General features: G+C 39.2%; 2 protein-coding genes and 2 non-coding genes across 5 annotated transcripts; 3 read left to right on the top strand and 1 right to left on the bottom strand.

Annotated features, from left to right (window-relative positions):
* Positions 1-5,970: 5,970 nt before the first annotated feature.
* Positions 5,971-9,443, top strand: rpl12 (ribosomal protein L12). 2 transcript variants are annotated; one of them, XM_050040904.1, is made up of 6 exons: positions 5,971-6,130; positions 8,057-8,130; positions 8,403-8,501; positions 8,609-8,690; positions 8,778-8,864; positions 9,289-9,443. In XM_050040904.1, the coding sequence occupies exons 1-6, from the start codon at positions 6,094-6,096 to the stop codon at positions 9,405-9,407; spliced, it is 498 nt and encodes a 165-aa protein (XP_049896861.1). In that variant the 5' UTR covers positions 5,971-6,093; the 3' UTR covers positions 9,408-9,443. The 2 variants fall into 2 exon arrangements, with proteins under 2 accessions (XP_049896861.1, XP_049896870.1); XM_050040913.1 differs by having other exon boundaries at positions 6,105-6,236.
* LOC126396663 (small nucleolar RNA SNORA65) lies at positions 8,178-8,305 on the top strand. The gene has a single exon (XR_007570587.1). It is a non-coding gene; the product is annotated as a small nucleolar RNA SNORA65 (small nucleolar RNA).
* Positions 9,013-9,139, top strand: LOC126396670 (small nucleolar RNA SNORA65). Its single transcript, XR_007570589.1, has one exon. It is a non-coding gene; the product is annotated as a small nucleolar RNA SNORA65 (small nucleolar RNA).
* A 2,451-nt stretch (positions 9,444-11,894) lies between the features above and the next one.
* On the bottom strand, positions 11,895-17,954 carry pole3 (polymerase (DNA directed), epsilon 3 (p17 subunit)). Its single transcript, XM_050040923.1, has 5 exons — positions 17,797-17,954; positions 17,529-17,657; positions 15,082-15,167; positions 14,740-14,858; positions 11,895-13,635 (listed from the first exon to the last, which is right to left on the bottom strand). Exons 2-5 carry the CDS (start codon positions 17,592-17,594, stop codon positions 13,457-13,459), a joined length of 450 nt encoding a protein of 149 aa, XP_049896880.1. The 5' UTR covers positions 17,595-17,657; positions 17,797-17,954; the 3' UTR covers positions 11,895-13,456.
* Positions 17,955-26,487: the final 8,533 nt, after the last annotated feature.

Here is a 26,487-nt window from a genome sequence, read left to right on the forward strand (position 1 = left end):
CACCGCTGATGAGGAAATACAGCGAGTGCTGGACGGAGCAGTGAGTGACAACAACCCCGCCCACATTTAAGAGGACTGTCTGAACAGACCGAGGGTCTAGGTACCATGTCTGAAGGGTTACTGCTGGTTCCAAAGGGACTGGACTGAAAGGGTTTGGTGGAGACGGGGCTTTGGTGGCATCTAGTGGTGAATTTGCAGATTGCAACAAACTGAAAACTTCTCTTACATGCTAAACGTTAGGAGAACTATCTATCTATCTATCAATCCTATCTGGAGCCAGTGTTTGGTTTGTCTGTTCTGGGTGATCGTAGAAGAACATCTACATATGTCAACAGCTCATTTTAAGATAACAAAAACACAAGAATTTTTTTTCAGGTGATTATACACTAAAAAACATACTTGTTATATTATATTTCTTTTCTGCCGATATCTCCCCCTCAGTCCTGCACACTGGAGCTTTCAGACCTTGAACTTTTACTTGTGTCTGAATATTTCTGCTGCAGGATTTTTGCTTTTCCTTTAAAGATCTGAGTCATTCTTCCACCACTGCTGGACAAGAACTAAATGAAGTAAAGATTAAAGTTGCCTCATCGACCTCCTTCTTTGAACCCAATCATGAGTCTGAACCAGCTGCTGTTGATAAACTATTGATTAATGTATTAATCAATACGTGCAAACCACAGAGGGGCGAGAACCCACACAGAGGGACGTCCCCCTCTGTTAAAAAGCATTTAGAAAAGACAGGCTGGGTGTTTAGCCGTTAGTCCCTCGACTTGAAAGAAAAAATCAATAGAGGAAATTGTACAGCAGAGAAATTAGACCAAAGAAGAAGAAGGAGGAGGTAGAGGAGGAGGAGGAGGAGGAGGAGGAGAGGAGCTGCTGATTGGAAAACACGAGGAAAAGGTCAAGTAGAAGGAAGAGATGGAGAGAGAGCAACTCTGCTGAAATCGAATCATTCCCTCGAGTTTGACAAATGAGCTGTCGGACTGTGTGTGTGTGTGTGTGTGTGTGTGTGTGGACGATGTCAACATTGGCTTCGATGGTTCTTGCTTCAGGCTCACAGTTTGTTTATGCTGAAATAACAGATGCCTCTTACCCTCCACACTGTAATATGGCTGTACACACACACACACACACACACACACACACACACACACAGGACAGTGGAGATGTAAGTGCATCACTGGCTGCAGGACTGAAACTGGACTCCTCTGTGTCTCATGTTGGTGTAACGTGACATTTAACATGTTAAAAACCAGGTCGTTCACACATTAAAATACAGTAAATAATTAAAATGAGAGTTATTGATCACGATGGTGTCACTGATATAATTTATTACCACTGTTAGAAAGAGAAATATTCAGCTGCAGCACAATAAATCATTATTATTTATTACGTTCTTTTGTCAGACAAAGACAAAACTTATTATCTCCCTGTTTCCTGCCTCAGTCTCTCCATCAGTGTCATTATTCATATCGATCTCTACATAGAAAAACATTAATTCAATCTGATTGATGATCTTGAGAAAGTAAACAGGGATAAAAAACATAATGTTCAGCAACAGGAAATTAAAATGTCTTCTCTGTTTTCAACTTTAGAACAGAGCATTTATAAATTAGGAGCAAAGCTTTTCAGTGTCTGGTGTTTGAGCTCTGAAGGTGAGCGACATTTAATGAGATTATTCAGACGTGACGTTTCCTGTAAACGTTGTTGAGTTTGTGGAGCTACAGATAACGCTTTCCTTTCATAAAGCGAGCTGTGAATGTCTGACTATCTTCTGACAGATTTTCATGATGCATATTAAACAGCACACCAGTGATGATCTCTGCTTCTCACCCACTTACTCCCTCTTGTGTTCTGTTTCTATTCCTGTAGAGCAGCTCTGAGTCAAAAAAGTCCTGCAGGAATCAAACAGAAAACACACACACTGTTTTTACATGAAACTGCCAAACAGGCGAGATGATGCAGCTGACAGCAGCCTGCAAACATGGAAATCACCTGCAGTGATATCAGCCGAGGAGGAGGAGGAGGAAGAGGAGGAGGAAGAGGAAGAGGAGGAGGGACTCAGAGCCTTCAGGTAAGAGCACTAATTCCACACTGTGAAAATACTCTGTCCAAGTAAAAGTCCTGCAAAGTCTGTACGCAGGCCTAAAAGTATCAAACTGTCCCCTGTGACTGTTTTACTGTTATATATGATGTCATCACATGATTCTGGACCTGATCCACGGAGGTGCCATGTTGCACCACCGTGTTTCTACAGTAGCCCAGAATGGACAAACCAAACACAGGCTCTAGATAGATAGATATGTTTTTGCGTCGGCCACCATAGATAGCCCCGACTCAACGAGCAGCGTCAGAAAAACACAGATATTTTATTTTTATTGTTTATATGAACCTGCTTTACCAACACGTCCTCAACACAGATATTTTATTTTTATTGTTTATATGAACCTGCTTTACCAACACGTCCTCACTGTGACCTCGTCACATGTCCACGTTTGGTCATGGACTTTCCACGTCCACATATGACGTCCAAGGTACCCTGGGTGTGTTGGTTGTTGACGTTCTGGGACGCCGTGTCAACTTCAGCCTGTTACATGCATTGTCTGTTTTCAAAATACACTTCTGTTTTCACAGGAAATGTATAGTTTGCATACAGTCTCTTTCAAAATAAAAGCACTAAGTCAAACCAACCCAAATTGATGTTTTTTTCATTTAACAACACACACATGTGGTTGGGTTTAGGAGAAAAGAACAGGGTTTGACTCCAAATTCAAACAGGAAGTGAACACCAACCTCCTGGTGAAAGGCAGTGGATGTTGGACCCATCCACCACCCCTCCCACCTGCCCTTCCCGGACTTTTGCCCCATTGACTCTCATTGTTGTCACACCACACTTCCGCTGCTGAGCGCCATTAAACAATAACGGCAACCAGCCGCGTATCATGCCAATGTTTTTCGTTCGTGTTTGATGCTGTTGGTCACTGACCAGTCGCCAGTTTCCGCCAACTTCAGTACGAGAGTGTGTTCTCCAGGGTTCAGGGGTGTAAATGAAGACAGTGCAGGCAGTGCAGTTGCACTGGGGCCCATGGGGTTGAGGGGCCCGCCTGCCACCTGGAAATACGCCCATGTTCAAAGAAGAACTCACATTAAAACAAAAATGGTGCTATTTTCCATACATGCCCTAAATAAGGCAAACCCATCTCCATCATGGCCTTCTGGTTTTGTAAAACAGTGTCAATCTATAACAAATTATAAACTTATTCTCCATAAACTATTTAAAAAAAACTATAATTTACCAACAAAAAACTATCAAGTTAAACTAATAATTTCCGATTTTCTTTTGTAGATTTGTCTTATACAGATATGTAATGATGATTGCTGTGTAATATGTATGTTAATGTGTCCAATATCAAGTATCTGCAAGTGGATGTAACGTAAAAGCAGCAGTAAGACACACTGTTGCTAAAATATATATACACCTAAGACTTTTTACATGCCAATCAGAAAGAAGTTTAAAGCTCCAGTGTGTAGGATCTAAGTCGATACAACACCGCAATTTTTTTTTCCTTCAACACATACATGGTTGGGTTTGGGACAAAAGAACAGGGTTTGGCTTTACATTCAAACAGGAAGTGAAAACCGGCCTCCCGGATGAAAGTCAGTGGTTGATGGACGCTACTCGGACTTTTCGCCCCCTTAACTTTCATTGTTGTCCTGTTATGTTCCCCCTGAGGCCGCTGGGTGCTGTCAAACAATAATGGCAACCAGCCACGTATCATGCTGACATGAAAGGATGGCTTTTTTCATTTTTGTCTGACACCAGAAGTCACTGACCGCAGCAACAACGCCGTCTGTGTGAACACCGCACAAGTGCAAGGTAGCTGTTGCGCAGTGCTCATATAGGCAGTGTGGCCCAGGTGTTATTCAGTGTTATACTGGTTTAAATCAGCTGGTCTGTTTGTCTCTGAGAGGAAGAGACCTCTGTGGATCATTTAAAAACCTCCTGAACAATGAACACTGAAGGAACTATAACCAGGAGAAGTTTCAGCTGGTTGTAATCTGTAATCCTCACCATCAGACGGCACTAAATCTCCCTAAATCTGACACACTGGACCTTTAAATTTCTGTCAATCGACTAGTTGATTAATGGACTAATGGTTTCAGCTGGACTGTAAACTCTTGGGGAGTTTAATTCATGATGAAGCATCAGATAATATAAATTCTTTAGATGTTTTGTATGTAAAAATCTTTGTTTGTTAGATAAATGTAGAAGAGTAGACGTCTAAAGTAAAATATCTAACTACAAGTACTAAAGTAGGGTATTTAAATAAATGAGTTAGTTTCCACCACTGACGGTGGTAATATAATGTTATCATGTGGTGATATAAGCAGCCTGATGTAACACGGACTGTTTGGAGGGACTTTGAGAGTTTTGTTGGTTATTTTCTGAGCTGGTTGATGAACTGAGAGGAGGCAGAGAGCTGCATGTGGGAGCTGAGTGGATGAACAGGATAATGAGCCTGAAGCTGCTTCAGCGCTGCTCAAATATAAAACTATGATGTCACTATTATATCTGATATTACACAGTGGGGGAACGTAACTCAGTACAGCTGATCAAGTACGGTACTGACGGACAAATGTGAGCTACTTGTACTTTCTATTTCTGCTCTGGTCTTTTATTTTGATCTTGGGGCCTGTGTTTTTATTGCTGTAAGCTGTATTTACCTTTTTTGTTTATTGTATGTTTTTATTATCCTTTTTTGTGACTTTTCATATGTTTTTTGTGAAAATTCATAATTTGTAAAGCTGTCAGAAAAATAATAATAATAATAATAATAATAATAATATCAATACATGTCATTGGTACAACACCTTTCACGGAAATAAAATTAATAAAAAGTTTTAAAGAATATATGTTGTTAAAATAATCAACCCGTCATGTCATGGTTCCACCTCCACAAACTTTCCCTTTGAATAATGTTAATAACTGTAATTTATTAGTAATAACTCGTCAAAGCATGTCACTTTGGGCTCTGGGTTATTGTGCCGAACATTTCACACTGTTTTCACTATTTTTACAAACTAAAAGAAATCAGTTGATCAATGTAGAAAATAATCAGTAGATTAGGTTGTCACAGTGATCCTCAGGCCCGTTTTTATACTTTTATTTTTTGTTCTTTAACTTCATTTTTTTGATTATTATTATCATTATTATTATTTTTTTATTATCATTATCATTGCTGTTGTTATTTATTTATTTCGTTATTTATTTATTTACTTTTAGAAGCAGTAGTAGTAGTACTGCTACAATTATTATACATTATTTTGCTGTATAATAAAAGTGTGACTTTAACTTGATAACGTTTTTACAGTGGGGTATTAGTACTTTTAGTTGAGGCTCTGAATACCTCCTCCATTTATTTATTTTTTGTTACTTTATTGAGAACAACATCATACATTCTAATAATAAAAAGGTGCATTTCTTCAAACAATATAAAAAGATTCAGAACATATTCAGAACAAAATCAAAATGGCATGGCTGTCATGAACACTTAATAAAAAACGTTAAATAAAAAATAATAACAATACTTGTACATGATAATGACCATATTAGATGTTTAGTTGAAGAGATTATTTTAATAAAAATTAGAATCTGGTATGTGTCAAATGTTGTAAAATGTTATATTTTAATTCTTAGCCAGTTATTCATATTGTGCAAAAATGTATTATGTGACGAAATATGAATAAAAAAGATCTTCACAACAAAACCATCAAAGGTCAACCTCACATCCAGATCGCTGTGTTTCTGCTGATAATAATAATGTTAAACACCTCTGCGGGTGATTAGTAAAATAAAATGTATGAAAACATAAACCCACCCATCCACCCATCAACACACGTCACAAGAACGCAATCTCACCACCTCTCGCGATACTTGGTGGACCTATATATATCCCTCCGCGGCCTGTGTTCGGCCTTTCTTTCTCCCTTAGCGGTGAAGGTGCAACAGTAATCGGTCGTCCCGAGTCCGGGTTCATCCGACACCCTCACCAACCAAGCTGAACTGAGCTCAACCTCCACAGCATCAACATGCCTCCTAAATTCGACCCCAACGAGATAAAGATTGGTATGTTTTCAGAGTCAGCAGGGTAATAAAGCTGAAGCTTGTTCGCAGCCAAGATGGCGGCGCTCTGTCCGGCTGCCTCCGTGTCTGCCGGCCTGTAGAGAAAACGGTAAAGATTGGGCACGAAACGCGTCAAAAAGCGGGGGAAACTATGTCTGTATTAATATCTGCATGTTCATATGTTTTTATCGGGGTTAATTTGATTGATTTGATGCGGGTGATGATGAGATATCTGGTGTCTGGACTGTGTGCTGTACCACGTGGGATGTGTACCAGCTAGTTAGCTCATGTAGCTAGCTTTGTAAATGTGAAGTCACTATCTTGTTTTTTTAAATGTGTGTGTATATATTAGTTCAGAGATTAAGTTACCTGTGTATGAGTCAGCAGAGACTTATTGATGTTAAATTTTAACCCAATTTGACTATAAATTGATGGGCTTTGTGCAGTCATCTTTTTCACTGATGATTCAAGTAACGACTACCCAATCAGTGATTTAGGAATAAGTCATTTGCAGAGTTACTGTTTTTTTTGATTCTCAAATCAGATGTAAATGAACAGATTACATTTAAGTGAGTGCTCTTCTGATTTAGAAATCACAGGGATATTGATAACAATAACTGATAATATCAATCAGATGCCCAATATTCTGACTTATCATGATTTGCCACTTTTTCTTTTCTTTATCATTTTCCACTGAATATTTTGAGGTTTTAAGTGAATTAAATGTCACATTCAAGATAACATTTTTTTTTTTTTACTTTTTGTCCCTTTACAGATGAAACAACTTATTGATAAAATAACACTGATTATTGGTATTTAAAGTGCTCATTAGTTCCAGATATATAATTGTATGACATCACATTTAAATACTTAAATGAAATTTAACAGCACATACGAATTGTAAAAAGTTTCAGTTATTGTTATAAATACCTTATTTAAAAAAAAAAAAAATTCATTGCTAAAATGGATAAATTTAATTTGCATGATAAATTAGAGCAGGGGCATCAGACATACGGCTCATGGACCAGAACCACCAAAGGGTCCAATGTGGCCCACGAGATTTAGACTAAGAGGTGCCAGGTTTCAGGAGCAGGTTGGACTGCATGTGGTCCATTAACTAAAATAAGTTTAGCATCCCTGGTTGAGAGAGAAATAATAAACTTAATGAAAATGTAAACTAATTTAAGATTAAGTTGGCGCTCTCAGCTGCTTATCTCAAATATCAAATTAAAGGTTCATAAACTTAAACAACAGACCGGGTTCTTAATCCTGCTCATGGGGACCACAAACGCTGCATGACATCATCACTGCCTCGACTGTAAATTAGCGTTCCAACTTGAAGAGAATTTTCCTATTTAACATCTGAAGCACTGAAAGCACTCAAATTAACCATACAGTGATATATTTAGAAAATACCAATGACTTTCAGCTGTGGCTTCATCACTCAGTCCTGACAGGTGTGTTCACCTGCTTGTGATTTAGTGAACCAGGTGTGAGGGTGTCGTTGTGGCGTCCAGGAGCAGGATCGAGAACCGCTGCTGTAAACTGTCAATGTTGTCTGTTATGTCCAAAAAATGACGAAGCAGATGGGAGTGCCCGTTATTGGATCTGTAAATCCTCATTATACTAATCGTATCTCAGGATTGTCGTCAGCCTGTTCCACATGATCACGTTTCACAACAGGAGTTTAGCTGAAGGGCGTAGCTCTCAAAGCTACACACGTTAGGGAAAATAATCTATATATGATTTTGACAGACTGCTACAGGAGTGTAGACACTTTAAATCTCTGCCGCACTCACTGTGAAGCGGTGTCGTACATAAAGCCTGTTAATATCAGCTGTTACTGGATGTTTGTGAACATGCAGCTGTGAAGAATCTGCGTCAAGTGAAGACGTTTATTCAAGTTGTGCTCTCGTCTTTGTGTTCCAGTGTACATGAGGTGCACAGGAGGAGAAGTCGGAGCCACCTCAGCTCTGGCCCCCAAAATCGGACCTCTGGGTCTGGTGAGTGTGAAATAAAGATGTCGTCATACGAGTATAAAACCCAGCCTCCCGCCACTATGCCTGTCTGTCAGAGTGACTGAGTATAATCCAGTGGAGGCTCAGATTGACCCGGCTTTAGGAAACAGGGCTGCCCAAAACTGATGGGCAGTTCTGTGCCGAAAAGTCTGGAACACAAACTGAGGCTCACACGTTCATTAAACTGTTCATTTTAACATATGGTGTTAGTGTAAGTCATTTTAGATCTCAGCTGATCACCTCTGTTCTCTCACCAGTCTCCCAAGAAAGTTGGTGACGACATTGCCAAGGCCACCGGTGACTGGAAGGGCCTGAGGATCACTGTGAAGCTGACCATCCAGAACAGGCAGGCAGCGGTACGTCATGTCCAAACATCTGCAGTATGAAGCTCATCAACACTTCAGCTCTGTGGAGGCAGGGTGACGACTCGTTGTGATAATGACTTCCTGTTTCCTCTCTGTAGGTCGAGGTCGTTCCCTCTGCATCTGCTCTGATCATCAAGGCTCTGAAGGAGCCTCCTCGTGACAGGAAGAAGGTCAAGAACAGTAAGTGACTGTCACCTGAAACCAATTTAACAGCAGAATCAGGTTGAATAAAGTGAATTGACCGTATTCCTGCTTTTAATTTTCCAGTCAAGCACAGCGGGAGCGTGACCTTCGATGAGATTGTGGGCATTGCTCGCGTCATGAGGCCTCGCTCCATCGCCAGAGAGCTCTCAGGTAAGAAAACAAGAGTTTAAATGTCTCAGACAGACCTCTGAATGTGTTTGTGGTTATTAGTCTCTTAAACTGTCACAGTGGACCAGATGTTCCTTTTATAATGAGCAAATATTCTTTGTGCAGCTGTTAATAGTTTTCTGCTCAGCCTCCCGCCACTATGCCTGTCTGTCAGAGTGACTGAGCACAGTCAGTGGAGGCTCAGATTGACCCGGCTTTAGGAAACAGGGCTGCCCAAAACTGATGGGCAGTTCTGTGCCGAAAAGTCTGGAACAAATCGGCAATAACCAAATTATTTTATCCCTCATTAGTTTAAACTTTATTCCACCTGCGTTTGGTCAAAATGAGCTGAAAACTCTGCTGATTAAATCTTGTGTTTCAGACTGTTCTCTTTTGACCGTGGTGTTTGTCTTTATCTCTCTGTCAGGAACCATCAAAGAGATCCTGGGAACCGCTCAGTCTGTCGGATGCACCATTGATGGCCGTCCTCCCCATGACGTCATCGATGACATCAACAGCGGCAAAGTCGAGTGTCCATCCGAGTAAATAAGTGACACAAATAAAATTTTCATAAAAACTGAACTCCTTGTGTCAAATCTTTTTTTTTTCCTGTGAACACTTAATATAAACACACCTCAGGTTTCATATCTTCAGTCTCTGGTTATTAATAATCATTTACTCAGGTGAACTGATCCAGAGAACACATCGGAGTTATTTAGTTTGTGACTTCATAGTGCTCATTTCAGAGAAGATACTTTTGAATTTACCATAACTCTTATCTGAGCAGTTGGGAGGAATGTTCCTCAAGGGCTTTCTACCAGAAAGGGATCTCTTAAGGTCAGGGAGGGAAAGTCGTGGTTTGGTTAAAGATAATAGCTTTGTCAGTTTTCCTGGCGAGAGCCTACAAGAAAAAACCTCTCCCTTGTGCTTGATGGTCACTTTGCAGAGTACAAACTTCTTGTAAAAACAAAGCCTTTAAATTTTGTTCTGCTTTCACCTTAAGGTATTAGAATATAGGTTTTTAAATTAGTTAATGTTCACTAATGGAGCCATCCTGGTTAGATTAGATTTACAGTTTTACAAAGTTGAATTTCCTGCTGATCCTTAAAGTCTTAAAAGGACATTGCATTTGTAAAAACAGCCTGAACTGGTGTGAAACTAAAGTCTCTTTAAAAGTATAAATGCAAAGACATGGGAAGTAGGATTATCAGTTGTTAGTCCGATGTTGTAAAAGCTCAAATATAATTTGTACATGTACTGCTTTTCTTTTCAATTGTGGTTATAGTAAAGTTGCTCTTAACTTTGATTCTGACTGACATTTAAAAGTCTTGAATCTACTTGCTGTAGGAACCCTGAAATACTTCTTGCACCACTGCTGCTCATCATGTGACACAAGTCTCAAAGTAAAATAAAACCTGTGGATGCAGTTTGCAGTGAACAATATGAAGACGCAACAATGAAACGCATCAAGATGGCGGTTCATTCAAGCCACTGTCAGACTTGTTTGAACCTTCGTGTCTCTGAACTTTCTTGACCTGCACAATTATCTTTCAAATTGACAAACATGATTCATGGCACAGTTCAATCAAGATGAGGAAATGATTTGTACCTTGCCATTTACTACTGCACTTCCCCCCTCCCCCATAAGAATGTCCCATGGGGGACACTGTAGGCTGAGGGACTGCGCCTGTGTCGTGGTTTGTGATCACATCATAGATCTTTAAGAAACCATTAAAGTGTCTGTTGTAATACCTGATGAAAGACTAAAGCTAAAAGCAACACATTTTTAGAAAAGGGCAAAGTCAGATTTAGTTTTGGACACTGAGCAAAAAGATAATTCAGGGTTTCTTCAGTTTAAGGTGAGTTAGGGCACTGCCCCTGGGGCTGGCTGCACAAAACACCTTAAGTTAAGATTTTCTCTAAGTTCTAGTTCAGGAGTGGGCCACATATGGCTCCTTCGCTCATCTACAGTGGCCCCATGTGGCTTCGACAACAAAAATGTAAATGAGTAAGTTATTTTTTTACGTTTTCATTTTCATTTTTCATCTTTGTGAACCGTAATAAGTTCTTACATTCTCCAGCTGTGAAAATGTGCAGCCTTTACACCAAATAAGAAAACATTTCATCGTCTAAAATGTTCGTCACACATCTAAAGCCGAGCACCTTTTCCTCTTAATTTTGACAAACCTCAGCAGTATGTAGTCCTGAGTCTCTCTGGTGAGGCTCGCTGTGGACAGCAAATCCAAAACAGGAAAGGTCTTGGAGGAAAACAGAGGATTTAATACAGTGAATACAGGTTTATTCGCTTTTACCACCAACGCTGCAAAGTTAAAATACTTAATAATCATAAAAAGCCGACTGCAGAGAAGCCACTTTAAGGTAAAACATACTAATTACTACTCATTTAGACCTATTAGTAATGTTGATCAACTAATTTAGACTTAACAGGCTGTGTAACCTTCATGTAAAGCTCAAATATGTTGGCGACCCCTGTCCTTGTTCAAATAAAAATGGTTGCACACAACACCCTTAACTCTTCTCCTTCAGGTTCTCTTAAAATGTTCACTTAAGTATTTCTGGTTTTCTTGTCTTTGCTTTTGATATTTTTTCACTGAAAAACTATAAGCCAACATTGTGAGATAAAAACAGGCGTCAGAAGTGTCATACTTGAGGTGTTTTGTGCAAGCGGTCCCTGGTCTTTGGTCGTTTGACACTGAACACTAAAATGTTTGAAACGTTGCATCGTGAGCATGAACTGTGAACAGCCAGTTATTTTTAGTTATGAGTCTTCTTTATAACTTTAAGAAGTCCGACTGAACTCTCAGCAAACTAAGGATTTATCTGCTTTGTGACAGAATATTCAGCAGGTTTTATTCCACAGTTTAAATCTGAAGATCCATGAACATCACTCTGACTGCAGCTGCAGTGAATACGTCGTGTCTGCGTCAGTGGAGTCACGTTTGCAGGATGGAGGACTGAGCTGGGCTGTGGTGGGTGTGAGGGGTCGTCAGGGTCGCTCATGATTCACTGCAGTTTTGCTTTTCATACAAAATATTTATTGCAAATCTCAACCACTCATATACAATCCTACAAAAGTATAAATGCTTCAAAAACTCAGCAGATCAGGAACAAAGAGGAACTGCACGCAGACACACTGCTGCAGCTGTTCATGCTCAACTCATGTCGTCCAACACAACAGGTTTTAACTAACAGTCGTTTCAGGTGTGAAGCTTCCAGTGTAGAATTTATCACATGTAGCTGTTGGACGCTCGGTATCTGCTGCTAGTAGTTTGTCAAACTGTTTGTGTGTTAGTAGGAAAACACCTAGTTACTGAACAAAACACAAATCCAGCCAGGACGCTAAATTCAGAACAAGTGTAGAAGCCTTGAATCAAAACTTCAGGTCAGATTTTGTTGTCTTGGATCAAAAAGTTCCTGATTTAAATCCATGTTTTACAAATATTAGACTGTTTTTTATTTTTGGCAACGTGTTCTACAAACTTCTTCCTTTTGCATGGCGTCTAACATTTGAGAACTTTGGATTCTTTGTCAAATAAAAAACACGTCAGTCCAGTCGCCAGAAGAAAATGTTAGCATCGTACGTTCCTGTAAACCATGAATACATTTCATACGAATCAAATCAACGTTTTTTAAATTGACCTACTGTATGAGCTGCCTGTCCTCAGGAGGTGGAGAGGACGGTGGACAAGCTGCAGACCAACAAACAAAAAATCAACTGTTTTTCAGTGAGTCAAAGCTTCGTCTTCCGTGTGGATGTTTTTAGGGACTAGTTGCTGTTTTTCTACCGAGGACAGCACCACAAAAAGCAGTTGTTCTTTACCGAAACACTGCTGCATTTCCTGCCGGGACACTGCCACAAAGAACCGGTATTTTAAGCCAGAGCACGACCTTTTCCCCACCGTGACCAGTTGTTTTTCTTTGTGCCTAAACAAACACAACCTGGAGCAACATCACTTCTTTTTGTGCTGCTTTCAGGTGCCTTTCACAAGTATTTAACCACAGCATTGTTTAAATGTAAAGTTTAAATGCTACATAATAACGTACGAATGTAACGTATCTGTGTTTTGCAGAAACGTAAAATGCCAACATTTATTCTGGCGACTAGACTGAACATGTTTCTTAATCTGAAGGTGAAACTTTTCAGAACTATTCCTACCTGGACGCAGGTCAAACTACCGTCTGTGTTGTCACTTCCTTCTGTGGTAAACTGACTGAAAAGTGTATTAACTAAGTGTAACTGAATCTTTGAGTTTAACTTTCTGAACTACTGAATGTCGCTTCCTGTCGGGAACGTTCGTATCAAAAGGTGACGCGGATATTTACACAAAAATACAAAACAGACAAAGATGCAGGAAGTGCAGGACGTGGTTTGACCTTGTGCTTTGTTTCTTATCAGGTTGGAAGACGGCAGCTGCACAGAGAAGTACGTTATTAAGGGAGCTCTGCCTCCTCAGAGCTCGCCGTGCTGCACTGTGAACCTGGATGTGTTGATTCATGGCCGAGCGTCACTTAAACGCATCACGTCCAGGCCGGTGACCGGAGTGCATTTCATCGTTCGTATCATCAGAGCTTCGTCAGTTCTCCACCTCCTCCTCCTCGGCTTCGTTCTCAGCTTCAGGTTCGTCCTCCATGCGCTCTTCCTCCTCCTCCTCCTCCTCTCTGCTCTTATCATTCTCAGAGTCGGCCTTCTTCTCTTTGTCTTTACGCTTCTGCTCGGACACTTCCTTCTTTCCCTTCTGGCCCTTCTTGTACACTGTAGAGGAACACAGACACCATCATCATCACCATCATCATCATCATCATCATCATCGGCATTATCACCACTCTGCATTGTGTGACACACTCAGGTTTACATTCACTGATTTATTTTTACAAATTCAGACTGTAAAAGCATGTTGAGGTCACATGACCTGACCTCGACTGAGCCCACCTGTGTCCACACTGAATGACACACTGAGCCTCACACACACACACACACACACACACACACACACACACACACACACACACACACACACACACACTGTGACACAAATGTTTTGGCAGTTTCACATGTTGCTCTGATGTCAGTAGGTGTTTTCCTTTCCTCCTGGTGCACTAAATAACGGAGTGCAAACACTGAGAAACGTAAATATATCACTAAAACATTTTGAGATTGACAGTGATGGATAAATTGGTGTATTGATAAAAGTAAAATGAAACAAAATTGAATGGAAACGACTCTGTGAAATGATCATGGAGCATGTGATGAAGAGCTGTGTGTGGAGCGATGACTGAAACCTTTCTCAAACAGAAATGTCATTTTTCCATCATGTTTTCTAAATTATTTTCTGTCTGAACTTCAGCTTGAGCTCTTGTAATGATGTCATCTCATCTGCTGCCGTAGTTTAACGGCACTTGACTGTAAAATTAGCGCCTCCAGCTGTTTCCCTCGATGCACCAACTTCTAATAATCACATAACAGCAGCGGATGGAGACGGGCGTTCATTTACAGATTTCCTTGGAATTCAGTTAGTTTGTGCCACATTTGGATGAAAAGCTTTTACTTTTTCATAAAAGTCCTGACAGAAGTGTTCGTGCACAGAGTCGGACCTGTAACGTTTCTGAATGCAGTCACATCCACATCAGTCCTGCAGCACACAGTTAAATACGCAGAGATAATAATGCATGTTTTATTCTGCCTGATTAAGAGCAGTGTAGAAATTAATAAGTATCAATTATGATGTCTATGGGAGGTGCATTCTGCGGTCTCTGTTTTTGAAATTCAAGTCAGTGACAGTCAAACGGGCAGTTCGACTGTAGCTGTGATCTGAACTTTGATTTTAGTGTCACGCGTCTTTAATTCTGAAGTTCTGACCTTCCAGAGCTTCCCGGAGCGGCTCCAGGAATCTCTCAAACTCCATTTCCTCCATCGCAGCCAGAACGTCTCCTGCGTTCAGAGTTTTCCGTTTGGCTTTCATGGCGAAGTTGTTCGCACTGTAACAACATCAGCAGAAAAGGAAAACATATTTTCAGTGAGTCAGTGGGATAATAAAACATTTCACAAATAATATTCAGGTCTTAAACTTGATAATTGAAACACTCTGTAAAGTTATAATAAGTTGACTCTGAGGCTTCTTGTTGTTTCTGTGTGAAACACTTTAACTGAACTGAAATTTATGAATCAATTTTCGACTGTTAGACTTTTTTTAATTCTTACCAGGATGTTGCATACAACACAAACACACTGGCAGCTTGGGAAATGGCTCTCCTGGCTTCTTTGGACACGTTCACCCCATCTGGGAGCTGTGAGGAAAACAAACGGTGCGGAGGAGTTATCTCAGAGCTGCAGCAGAGATTCATGTTATCAGGAAACACAGGCAGGCTGAGCAATAAACATTTATTCACTCAGGGACGACGGCGTCCTCAGAGAACAGTAGCAATTAAACAGCTCTGGGTTTTTTCTTAGTTAATTTTTTTTTTTTTTTTTAAAGATACTTTTTGGGGCTTTTTAGCCTTCAATGTATAAGACAGACAAGCGTGAAGAGAGAGAGAGAGTGACATGCAGCAAAGGGCCACGGGCTGAAGTCGAACCCGGGCCGCTGTGGCAACAGCCTTGTACATGGGCGCCTGCTCTATCCACTAAGCCATCAGCGCCCCAATTAATATTTTTTTTAAATGAAAACACTAAACTTTTGCAGTTAATTTGGAAACTGATCACATGTTGTGTTTAAAGTCGTGATCTGTAAAGTAACTATAGATTTGAAATAAATATCATGCTGTAAACTCTTTGAAACATAGTGAAGTAGCTTTGAATGGAAATATTTAAGTGAAGCATATTCACCTCAAAATGTAACTGTGGTGCTGTTTTAAGTAAATATGTTGAAGGCTCTGTGACAAACGTGCTGTGCAGTTTTTCTGTTTCTGGTGAAGCATCATTATTTTGTACTTCCGGCCTGTTTGTCATATTTTTTAGACATGTATCACTGAGGGGGATTTATCAGAGTTTTTCTTACATCGTCCCTTCCTCTCAGTTTTGTTGTCATGTTTTTGAACTAGTATCAGTGAGTCTGAACCTTTGAGTGTTCACACATATCTTTTATTTTTCAGTTTCTGCCACTTTATGTGCAGGTTTGTCTCAATATATAATAATTCTTACTTCAATCCGTTTCCTTTCTATTTATTTGGCATTGAACCTTTTTGATTGTTACTAAATATATTGATTATTCATAGTATATATTTATGTCATTTTCATTTTTATCAATGTGTTTTTTTTGTCTAGTAGGGCTATACCAATATATCATGTGACCTGTGTCACATGACCCTCACATGAGCTCTTAAATTGCACACCTGTTTCCAATTCATTCTACACCCTGATGAAGATTCTCTGGTTGAAACGTGTCTGTTTATCCACGTGTTAATAAAAGATTTTAAAATACAGTCAGAGCACCTCGGATGTATTTCAGAGTGCCTGCCTGCACTGTGCAGTTTTACACTGAGTGAGCAGGTCAGTCGTTGTTTTTTATCTTATAAACAAGGAAATATTTTATATTTTTACTTAAATATACAAATTAAAGTTAAGAGGTTAAGTTAAGTCAAGTAACGGTACATTTTTCTTTACATCCTGGTTTACAGTGTCACACTTTTCTCAGTGGCATTTCTACACAATCTATTTCTCCCAATATTTGGTACATTTTTCTCGCTCAAGTCTTAAAATAAAGTAAGTGTTTCCATACAGTATATTTCATTTATAATCCCCAGCCATCGGGCCGATGTTGGAGGACCAACTTGAAACCATTTGTGAGTTATGTCTTTCCTGCTACCTGCCAAAGGTATCTTTAATAAATATTTATTTTTGTGTGGGACAGTTTCAGGTATTAGTCCTTGGTGTAATGTAGAAGATAAGAAGTCTCACTCATCTCAAATTATCTCACTCATCTCAGCTGCAATCAGTATGGTCCAGTATGGTTGAATTTTTGGGCCCAGAAAACACAATACAACAACATGATGCTTCAGTAATAACTATCTGATAATATCATTAATTAATTTATCAGTCAGGAGACATTTTATTTGTAGTTTTAATACTTTATGCAGACTTTTGTACTTTTACTTTATTAAGATAATTAATGGAAGACTTTTATTAAACAGAGTATTTTTACATCGTGGTACTTTTACTTGAGTACAGTCTGTGAGTACTTTGATTACAGTCTGTGAGTACTTTGAGTACAGTCTGTGAGTACTTTGATTACAGTCGGTGAGTACTTTGAGTACAGTCTGTGAGTACTTTGATTACAGTCGGTGAGTACTTTGAGTACAGTCGGTGAGTACTTTGATTACAGTCGGTGAGTACTTTGATTACAGTCTGGGAGTACTTTGAGTACAGTCTGTGAGTACTTTGAGTACAGTCGGTGAGTACTTTGATTACAGTCGGTGAGTACTTTGAGTACAGTCGGTGAGTACTTTGATTACAGTCTGTGAGTACTTTGATTACAGTCTGAGTGCTTTGAGTACAGTCTGTGAGTTCTTTGATTACAGTCTGTGATTACTTTGATTACAGTCTGTGATTACTTTGATTACAGTCTGTGAGTATTTGATTACAGTCTGTGATTACTTTGATTACAGTCTGTGAGTACTTTGATTACAGTCTGTGAGTACTTGGTGTCTCACCGCCTCCTTGATGATGCGTGTGATCACCGCGTTGGGCAGGTTCAGGTCTTCGGGTCTCTCCGCCATCTCTGTCGCCGGTCACCGAGTGCTTCAGCCCGCCGTGTACCGTCAGTCACGGATCACCGTCACCTGTGGTGTAAAGCAGGAGAGAGCCGGTGGATGCTAACAGATTAGCACCGTTGTGTTAGCCTGCAGCTACCAAAAGTAGCTAGCTAACAATAGCAGCGCGCGCTGTGTCACAATAATAATCAGTTCTCACAGTACCAACCTGTGATCGATCAGATCGATTAGTTTGCCTTTTGATTGACAAGTTCAAACTGTGTCTGGAGTCGACCGCGTGTCCACCAGAACCGATTTGTTTTGGGACGTTTCCCGCGAACCTTCCAAGCACGAGCCCTCCTCCCTCACCTTTCAACTCCGACCTCTGACGTAGCCGGGACGTAAGGGTGTGTGACGTAATGACGCAAACACAGAAAATAATGGAAGCAAATAAAGTAATAGAAGAAATGGTGGACTAATGAAATAATCAGAATACCAAAAGCTTCAACATTATTACTATTATTAACACATAACGATTATTAACCATATAACTAATACGTTACAGTTACAGTTATTAACATTATTACTAACACATTACAAGTATTAAACAAACTAATACATTACATTTATTAACACTGTTATTAATACATTAATAAAGTATATGAAATTAAAAAAATTACATTATTACGAACACATTACAATTATTAACCCCCTTGCTAATACGTTACAGTTATCAATGTTATTACTAATACTTTAGAGTCATTATCTGTTACTAATACATAACAGTTATTAACATTGTTATAAATACATTACAATTATTAACCATATTACTACTGCGTTACAGTTATTAATGTTATTACAAATACATTACAGTTGTTAACCTTATTACCAATATGTTACATTTATCAACATTGTTATTAGTACATTACAATCATTAACCCTATTACTAATGCGTTACAGTTATTAATGTTATCAAAAAAATAGAGCTATTAACATTATTACTAATACATTACAATTATCAACCCTATTATTAATATGTTACATTTATTTACATTGTTATTAATACATTATGGTTATTAACATTATTACTAATTCTTTACAATTAACAATGATATTACTAACACATCACAGTCATTATCTTTGTTACATTACAGTTATAAATGTTATTACGAATATATTATGACTATTAACATTATTCAGTGAAAAAGTTTGTGAAATTGGAACTATGAAATGTTTTTACATGAAAAATTACTTCAACTGTCAAATAAGATTAATTAACTAATTGTTTCAGCTGTATTTTATTATTATTATTACCATAATAATAATAATAATTATTATTATTATTAATATTATTATTATTATCATTAGTAGTATCAAACAGTAAATGAATTAAAAGTAACATATGTGTTGCAGGTAAAACTGTCTTATAGCAGGTTTTTGTTCTGCAGAACATAAAAAACTAAAATCCCATCATAGCATAATTCACTGTATAAACTGTTGTAGTTTAATTTTTTTAACAAAACACTGACATTATTCTATAAACTAAATATTACATACAGTATGTGTATTATTTATCATTTCTTCTTTTCCCTTTGACATTGTTCTGAATATTATAACTGAATGTCAGTAATAAGTGTTTTGGTAATGCTGTATATGAATATGGTCAGGCCAATGAAGTCTTTTAAATCTGAATTTACATCTGAATAAAAGTCTAAATATCAAGAGTGTGGCAGTTTTACAAATTTTACTATTTATTAATTTATATTTTGATTCATTACCATTTTTGTCTTAATTAAGAATAATCTAATGTTTTCCATGTACAAACGTGTGTGCGTGTGACTGTGAAAAATAATAATGTTTCCCTGCCTGTTAGCTGTGAGTGTCTTCATAGATAACGTCACATGTTTAAAGACCACAGCCAGTTATCAGTCGGCCACACACAGACAGCGCCCATTACAATATTAACTGAAACAATAAGGCTGCAGCTCTGCTCTCTGTAGGTTATGTGTATTGTCAGAAAAATCTCATGAAAAGACCAAAAACCAACAGAGACTGTCTCATTACAGGTACAATGTGTGTATCCAGATGTACTTTATTGATCCCAAATTGGTTAATTATGATGTTACAGCAGCTTCTGAGATGGAAAAAACACAGAACTACACCTATCATACTGGAAAAGAGAAATATATGTCCATGGAAAGATAAATGGAATCATGCTCCATAACTATAGATTATACAATATAAAGAATATACTTTAGGGCAAGAGCCAGGTCCAGCCATCATGTTGTTTTCTGCTACCTTTGTTTCATTATTGTTTTCTGTTCGTCTACCATCAGCCATCACAAGTTGATAAGGAGCACCCTAAACTCGGGGCCGTTTGGTCTCAGGGGCCCAAAACCCCTTTTTGGGGATATATTTCAGGCGAGATTATGTAAATGCAAATATTAGGGCACTACAATGACATAAATAGTCAGCCAAGTATGACATTTGGTAAGGAATATCCTGACACAAGGGGAAAGTAGCAAAATAAGATTCTGGGGCTTTCCGCCATTTTTATTTCAAAATATACATCCCCAAAAAAAAGTATTACTTTGTGTTTAACATCACTGCTTCACTTGTACATAGAAAACTCCTCAAGCTGATAAGCTTCACTTTGAACCCAAGTTGGCTTTTCTATCTTGAATATTACACTTGCTTTGGCCTAAATTTGTCACTAAACCAGTCCAGTTTTCAGTCACTAGCCTTTCAGAGAGTCGACTTGCCTGCAATGTGAATCCAGAAGTCTTGAGTTCCCTAAAGTTTTATGTCAGAAATGTACAGAATGGGTCCCCAGCATTTAGAAACTGCCAGATGCTAACTTGAATATGTTGATATGCTGACTGATTAGTATAATCACCTGTATAAACTATATTTCAGCGACTGCTTGGCTGATTCGGACAGTACTGGAGTGGTTTGAGAGTTACTGAGGACGATGAATCAATTTCTGACATTTTCAAAATTCAAAACAGCTGTTTAAACCAGATGTAGCCATATTCTAACTCTCCGAGGGGCTGATTTTGATTATGCTAAGTGGATTTAGAAGATTTGTAGGACGCTGAATCGATTGGATTGAACAGATTTTAAAACACAAGTATACTCTTAATTATCAGAGCAGAAAACTATATGTGCACTAGTTACACACCACGTCACAAGAACTTTCAAGCATGTCATGTCAGCGTGGGTTTCCTCCAGGTGTTCCAGCTTCCTCCCACAGTCCAAAGACATGCAGGTTAATTGGTGACTCTAAATTGTCCGTAGGTGTGAATGTGAGTGTGAATGGTTGTCTGTCTCTATGTGTCAGCCCTGTGATAGTCTGGCGACCTGTCCAGGGTGAACCCTGCCTCTCACCCAGTGTCAGCTGGGATAGACTCCACCCTGATTAGCAGTTACAGCAGCCCAGATTATTATGGGATAGATTTCAACATAGCAGATTTGACAGCAAAACATTCAGCATAGCATTACAAAGATAAGTTTCAAGATAAGTAATGTTGTTTACTCCAAATTCCTCCCCTACCTATGTTATGTAAATTTAAAACAGTAACATCAGACCAGTTTTTGCCTCTTTTCAGGAGGCAGGAGTAGAAATCCAACATTTGTTTGTGTTCTGGTTTCAGACAGTTGGAGAACAATTAGATAAAAATCAGGATGTAGCTCGACAGGATTCATTTTTTTCCCCTGGCAACTGTCATGTTTTCCAAAATGATGAACAGATTTTTAATAATTCTGTTTCTGGCTTAAAAAAAACAGCCCATATAGCTGCCGTAAATGAGATGAAATCTCCCTGGGAGAACATGCCACTGACCCCCCACAGGTTCAGACTGAGCCCCGAATGTTTACAACATCTGGTTCACAAAGTATCACCAGCCTTACTGTAACTGTCTGTACTGAAATTGAATTGAAACGCTTTTCATATTTCCTGTCATAATTTCATTAACATTTAGATTCATCATCATTAAAAACAGATTTTTAAAAAAGTAAGAAATAGGTAGTTAAAAATGTAACTTTAGTTAAAAAAAAAAAAAGATTTACAATATACCACCTTTGAAAATATTGTTCAGTTAAAGAAAAATGTTTGTTCTTTATGTAGTTTATTTGGATCTAAAGTAACAGCTCACATTCGGGGGGTCGCACCTGTTGCGTTATGGGCTAAGGCAGTATGGCGGCAGAGAGCGCCAACATGGCTACAGAGCAGATTCCCATCATGGTTACAAAGGAAGTGCATACAGCCCCTAATAATAATATTCTGCATGGTCCAAGAGGCGCACATGGTAATAGTCATTTTGCACCTTTATTTGGTTTGTATCTGATTATGATATTTGTTTAAGTGGCCTGTGTACAAAGTATGTTTTTCTGTTGCTGTGCTAACTTTTTGGGACCTGTCTATAATCAGAAAATTTCCATAAGACAAGAAGATATTCAACGTACTGTGATATCAAATTTCTTCTTGACTATCTATAAATATTAGGGATATGAAATGAGCATTCATTAAATTACTGAGACTCTTTAGAAAACTAAACTAAATATACATTACCTGCTGTTACCTGCAGTGATCACACTCTCCCACTCACCTCGTCACACATTATTTGCAGTGTGCAGATGAATATTAAAAACCCTGACTGGGCAGACTTCCAGCTCTGCTCACACCTTCATCACAGAGTGCAGAAGGTCAGGGTTTGTTGGGGGGGATTTAGGTGGTTTCCATGGCAGCTGGCTTCCTCACACATGCAGGAGGTGATGCAGCCCACACATTGTAAAGCTCTCTGTAGAGTAGGCTATGCAATGAAAGGCGAACTAATACGCCCACCGAGTTCAAGCTTCTGTGGCTGATTTCTGGGCGGCACTCCAGGATACGAAAGTTTCCTCAGCTGAGTTATCTGTGTTGTTGGAGCCGTCACTTTCATTGTGTTTATCTGACATCATCCACAGGTCGCTGCAGAAGGGAAACTAATTAACAAACATGTCGAAGCAGATCAGCAACACAAGATATGATTATTGGTTTTTCAGTCAATGTTTGAGGAGGAGTTTATATTGCACTACATCAACTCAGCAGCCCTCCACAGACACACTTATTTCTTAACCCTGTAATGCTCTGCTCACTCCTCTGGTAGAGCACATTCTGAGTCACTATATCTTAATGAAAAATGTGTTAAACTGTACTCAACCGGACTGAGCTATCTCTGCCATTCGGTTTGGGTGTGCTATAATAATAAAAAAAAATAAATAAATAATAATAATAATAATGATAATAATAATGATAATGATATTAATAATAAGAAGAAGAAGAATAATACATGCTAAAAAAATCCACTAGATGTCGTTGTTTCTGTAAATAGTCCAACTTTTTCAGCCTGTTCTCACTCCGAAGTCATGAAACAGACACTTTGTCAGTGATTTCAGTGGCAGACACCAATGCCAAAAGCCACCTCTCGTGATGTTATCATACACTGCCGATTGGCGAGACAGCACCTGTCGTGGCAGCATGATACGTAGACAGTTAGCATCAGTTAATAACGTGGTCAGACAGCACCTGTCACGGTGGTATGATACACCACAGGATGGTGTCAGTTTCAAATTCTGCCAGTAACGACACAATAAAAGGAGCTGGAGAGTCCCTACAGGTGGGCGGGAGGGGAGGTGGATGGGTCCAACACACCCCGAACTTTCACCCAGGAACCTGATGTTCACTTCCTGAATGAATGTAGAGTCAAACCATGCTGTTATTTTCTAACCTAACCACACACTTTTGTTGACGTCCTGGTGTTGGTTGCAGCGATATGTGGGGGGCACCCAGTAGCTGGTAGAGCTGGTAGAGCAGGCACCCCATGCACCAATTTGCCACAGCAGCCAGGGGCTCGATTCTGACCCATGGCCTCCTGCTGCATGTCATCCCCTCCCTCTGTCCTTCATGCTTCTTCAAGGCAGAATGAAAATAAAAGCTTATTTCAAAGATGGGTGTGGTGTGAGCAGGGGTGACAGAAGTAGACAGGTAAGAAGTAGTAAAGGGGCCCCCCACTTTACGCCCACATTCATTTCATTTTATGGAGCAGTTTTTTGTTTTTTGTCTGTTTTTGAGATGGTCTCTAATTCAACGTGTATTTTAGGTGTGTTTTTCTTCATGTTTAAATATGATCATGTGTTCAATGTTATGAGACACTAAAACAAAATGCTGGTAAGTCGGTGATAAATGGATTGAGTCTTAGCAACCACTCTGAGTGCTTCACACTACCGGCAAGCAGAGTTCTTCTTCATAGAACGGGGTTTGTCGCACGTCTAAAAATAAATACGACTTCACGTTGTGCCAATCATGTTCGTACAAACTTTCGTCCATCATTAAAATTTTCGGAACAGGTTCGATTTTGTGTGTTTTTCCTATCAATCAGAGCCTTTAGAGACGTTTGACCAAGAATCAGTGAAGAAAATGTGGCGGCGGGACACAGCTGAGACAAGACAGAGGAATAGGGCGCACAGAATCATTCATAACTCAGACAGGTCACATTCAGCAGGACAGATAGTAATATTCAGGTGGATGATGATGAAGAGAAGGAGGATGAGGACAGCAAACACAATGTGGAGGACAGCTCCGCAACGTCATGCAGCTGTGGTGCCAAATGATAGACAGAGAGGAAGTGACGACAGCCAGGTAACTCCAGTGGAGAGAGGCAAAGGAGGAAAAGTGTCTTGTTGCGAATTTTCACAACGAATAGAACAATAAAACGCATCAGAATCAGTGTGTAAGGGTTTTTTGGATGACGGTTTACAAAAACGCATCTGAAAACGCAGACTCAGTGTGCAAAGGCCTTAACACAAAGATGGGTGTGGTCTGAGCAGGGGTGACAGAAGTAGACAGGTAAGAATTACACATTCATTTGAAGTCATGCGTTGCTGTTATCGCTGCCTGAGTGATCCCATATGTAGACAGTCTGTTTTGAGATGGTCTTTAATTCAACATTTATTTTAACTGTTTTTCTTCATGTTTAAACATGTTTCATGAGTTTGATGCCATGAGACACTAAAACAAAATGCTGGTAAGTCAGTGATAAATGGACTGAGTCTCAGCAACCATTCAAAGTGCTTCACACTATAGACACACTGTTCACCTCATTCACACAGTGATATGCTGATGGCTGAGGCTACAGATGCCATCTGCTCATCATCCTGCCCAAGGAAACTTCAACATGTAGGCTGCAGGGGTCAGAGGTCACACCACCCACCTTGCCATTGGCAGAGGACCGCTCTTCGTCCTGAGACACAGAATTATAATAAAAGTTCAATAAAGAGTTGAACTGAAGTGCTGCAGTGCTGTGTCTTTATTTGTGACCTGTAAAATGATGAACTTACAATCGTACAGGAAGAAATGTTCTGCAGGAAGTAGGATTTTTTTCAGTTATTGTTTCTATCAGGGAACAAATGATTCATGCAAACTGAACAAAACACAAAAAGTTTCAACATTAAGAAGAATTATAACCCAACAATATAATGTATATTATTCTAAAATGGGGCATTCTGCATTATGAGTAATTTAGTTTTGGTAATTTAAGTGTATTTTAATGCTAATACTTATGTCACTTAAGTAAAATTTTGAAAGCAATGAAGTATTTTACTATGGTATCGCTACTTTTACTCAAGTAAAAGATCTGAATACTCCCTCCAGCACTGGACAGGCTACATACTACTACTGCTACTACTAGGCTACTACTAATAGCTATTGTTTTTATATTGTGTGGGTATGCACTAAAAAAAACCTCAATAAGTTCACGTCAAAGGATAAATCAGTGTTGTGGAACAATGAGCTGTGTCTGTCTAGCTGGAACATTATTGTCTGGTTCTGCAGAGGAAGAACTGAGGAACAGCCTATTTGCACATTAACAGGTGGTGAGTGTAGGGACATTAAAATAATAATAGAGTAAACAGGAGAAGTCATAAGGTCTGGGTGTGGTTCTTAGTTCCTTGTTCTCGCCTGTTCTAAGGTTCTGTATTGATCTATTGTTTGGTTCTGTAGTGGAAGAACTGAGGAACTGAAGAGGACTGACATCTGAGTAAAAGTGCAATGAAAGGGAGAAGTCATAAGGTGTAGATGTGGTTCTAAGTTCACTTATTTTAGTCTGTTCTAGTGAGGTTCTGTAGAGGAAGAACTGAGGAACTGAAGAGCATGGACATCAGAATAATAGTGCAGTAAAGAGGAGAAATCATAAGGTGTAGATGTGGTTCTAAGATTCATTTGTAGCCTGTTCTAGTGAGGTTATATGTCAGTCCATCATCTGGTTCTGTAGAGGAAGAACTTAGGAACTAAAGTGGATGGACATCAGAATAACAGTGCAGCAAAAGGGAGAAGTCATAAGGTCTAGATGTGGCTCTAAGTTCACTTGTTATAGCCTGTTCTAGTAAGGTTCTGCATTGATCCATCATCTAGTCTAGTTCCCATCATCCGGTTCTGTAGAGGGCGAACTGAGGAACAAGACAAGGGGCATCAAAGTGATAGTCCAGTAAATACAAGAACAGAAGAGGATGGCCCTTGGGTTAATAGTGCAGTAAATGGGAGAAATAAAGTTTAGATGTGGTTCTAAGTTCCCTTATAGCCTGTTTTAGTGAGGTTCTGCAGGGATCCATCGTCTGGTTCTGTAGACGAAGAAATGAGGAATAATAGCAGATGGATGTTAGGTTGATATTGCAGTAAAAGGGAGAAGTCATAAGGTGAAGGTGTGGTTCTAAGTTCACTTGTAGCCTGTTCGAGTGAGGTCCTGCATGGATCCATCGTCTGGTTCTGTAGAGGACGAACTGAGGAACTGAAGAGAATGGACATCACAATAAAGGTCGCAAGGTCTAGATGTAGATCTAAGTTTAATTAGCCTGCTCTCGTGAGGTTTATGGATCCATCGTCTGG

Source organism: Epinephelus moara, chromosome 1 (assembly GCF_006386435.1).
Source record: "Epinephelus moara isolate mb chromosome 1, YSFRI_EMoa_1.0, whole genome shotgun sequence".
NCBI lineage: Eukaryota > Metazoa > Chordata > Actinopteri > Perciformes > Serranidae > Epinephelus > Epinephelus moara.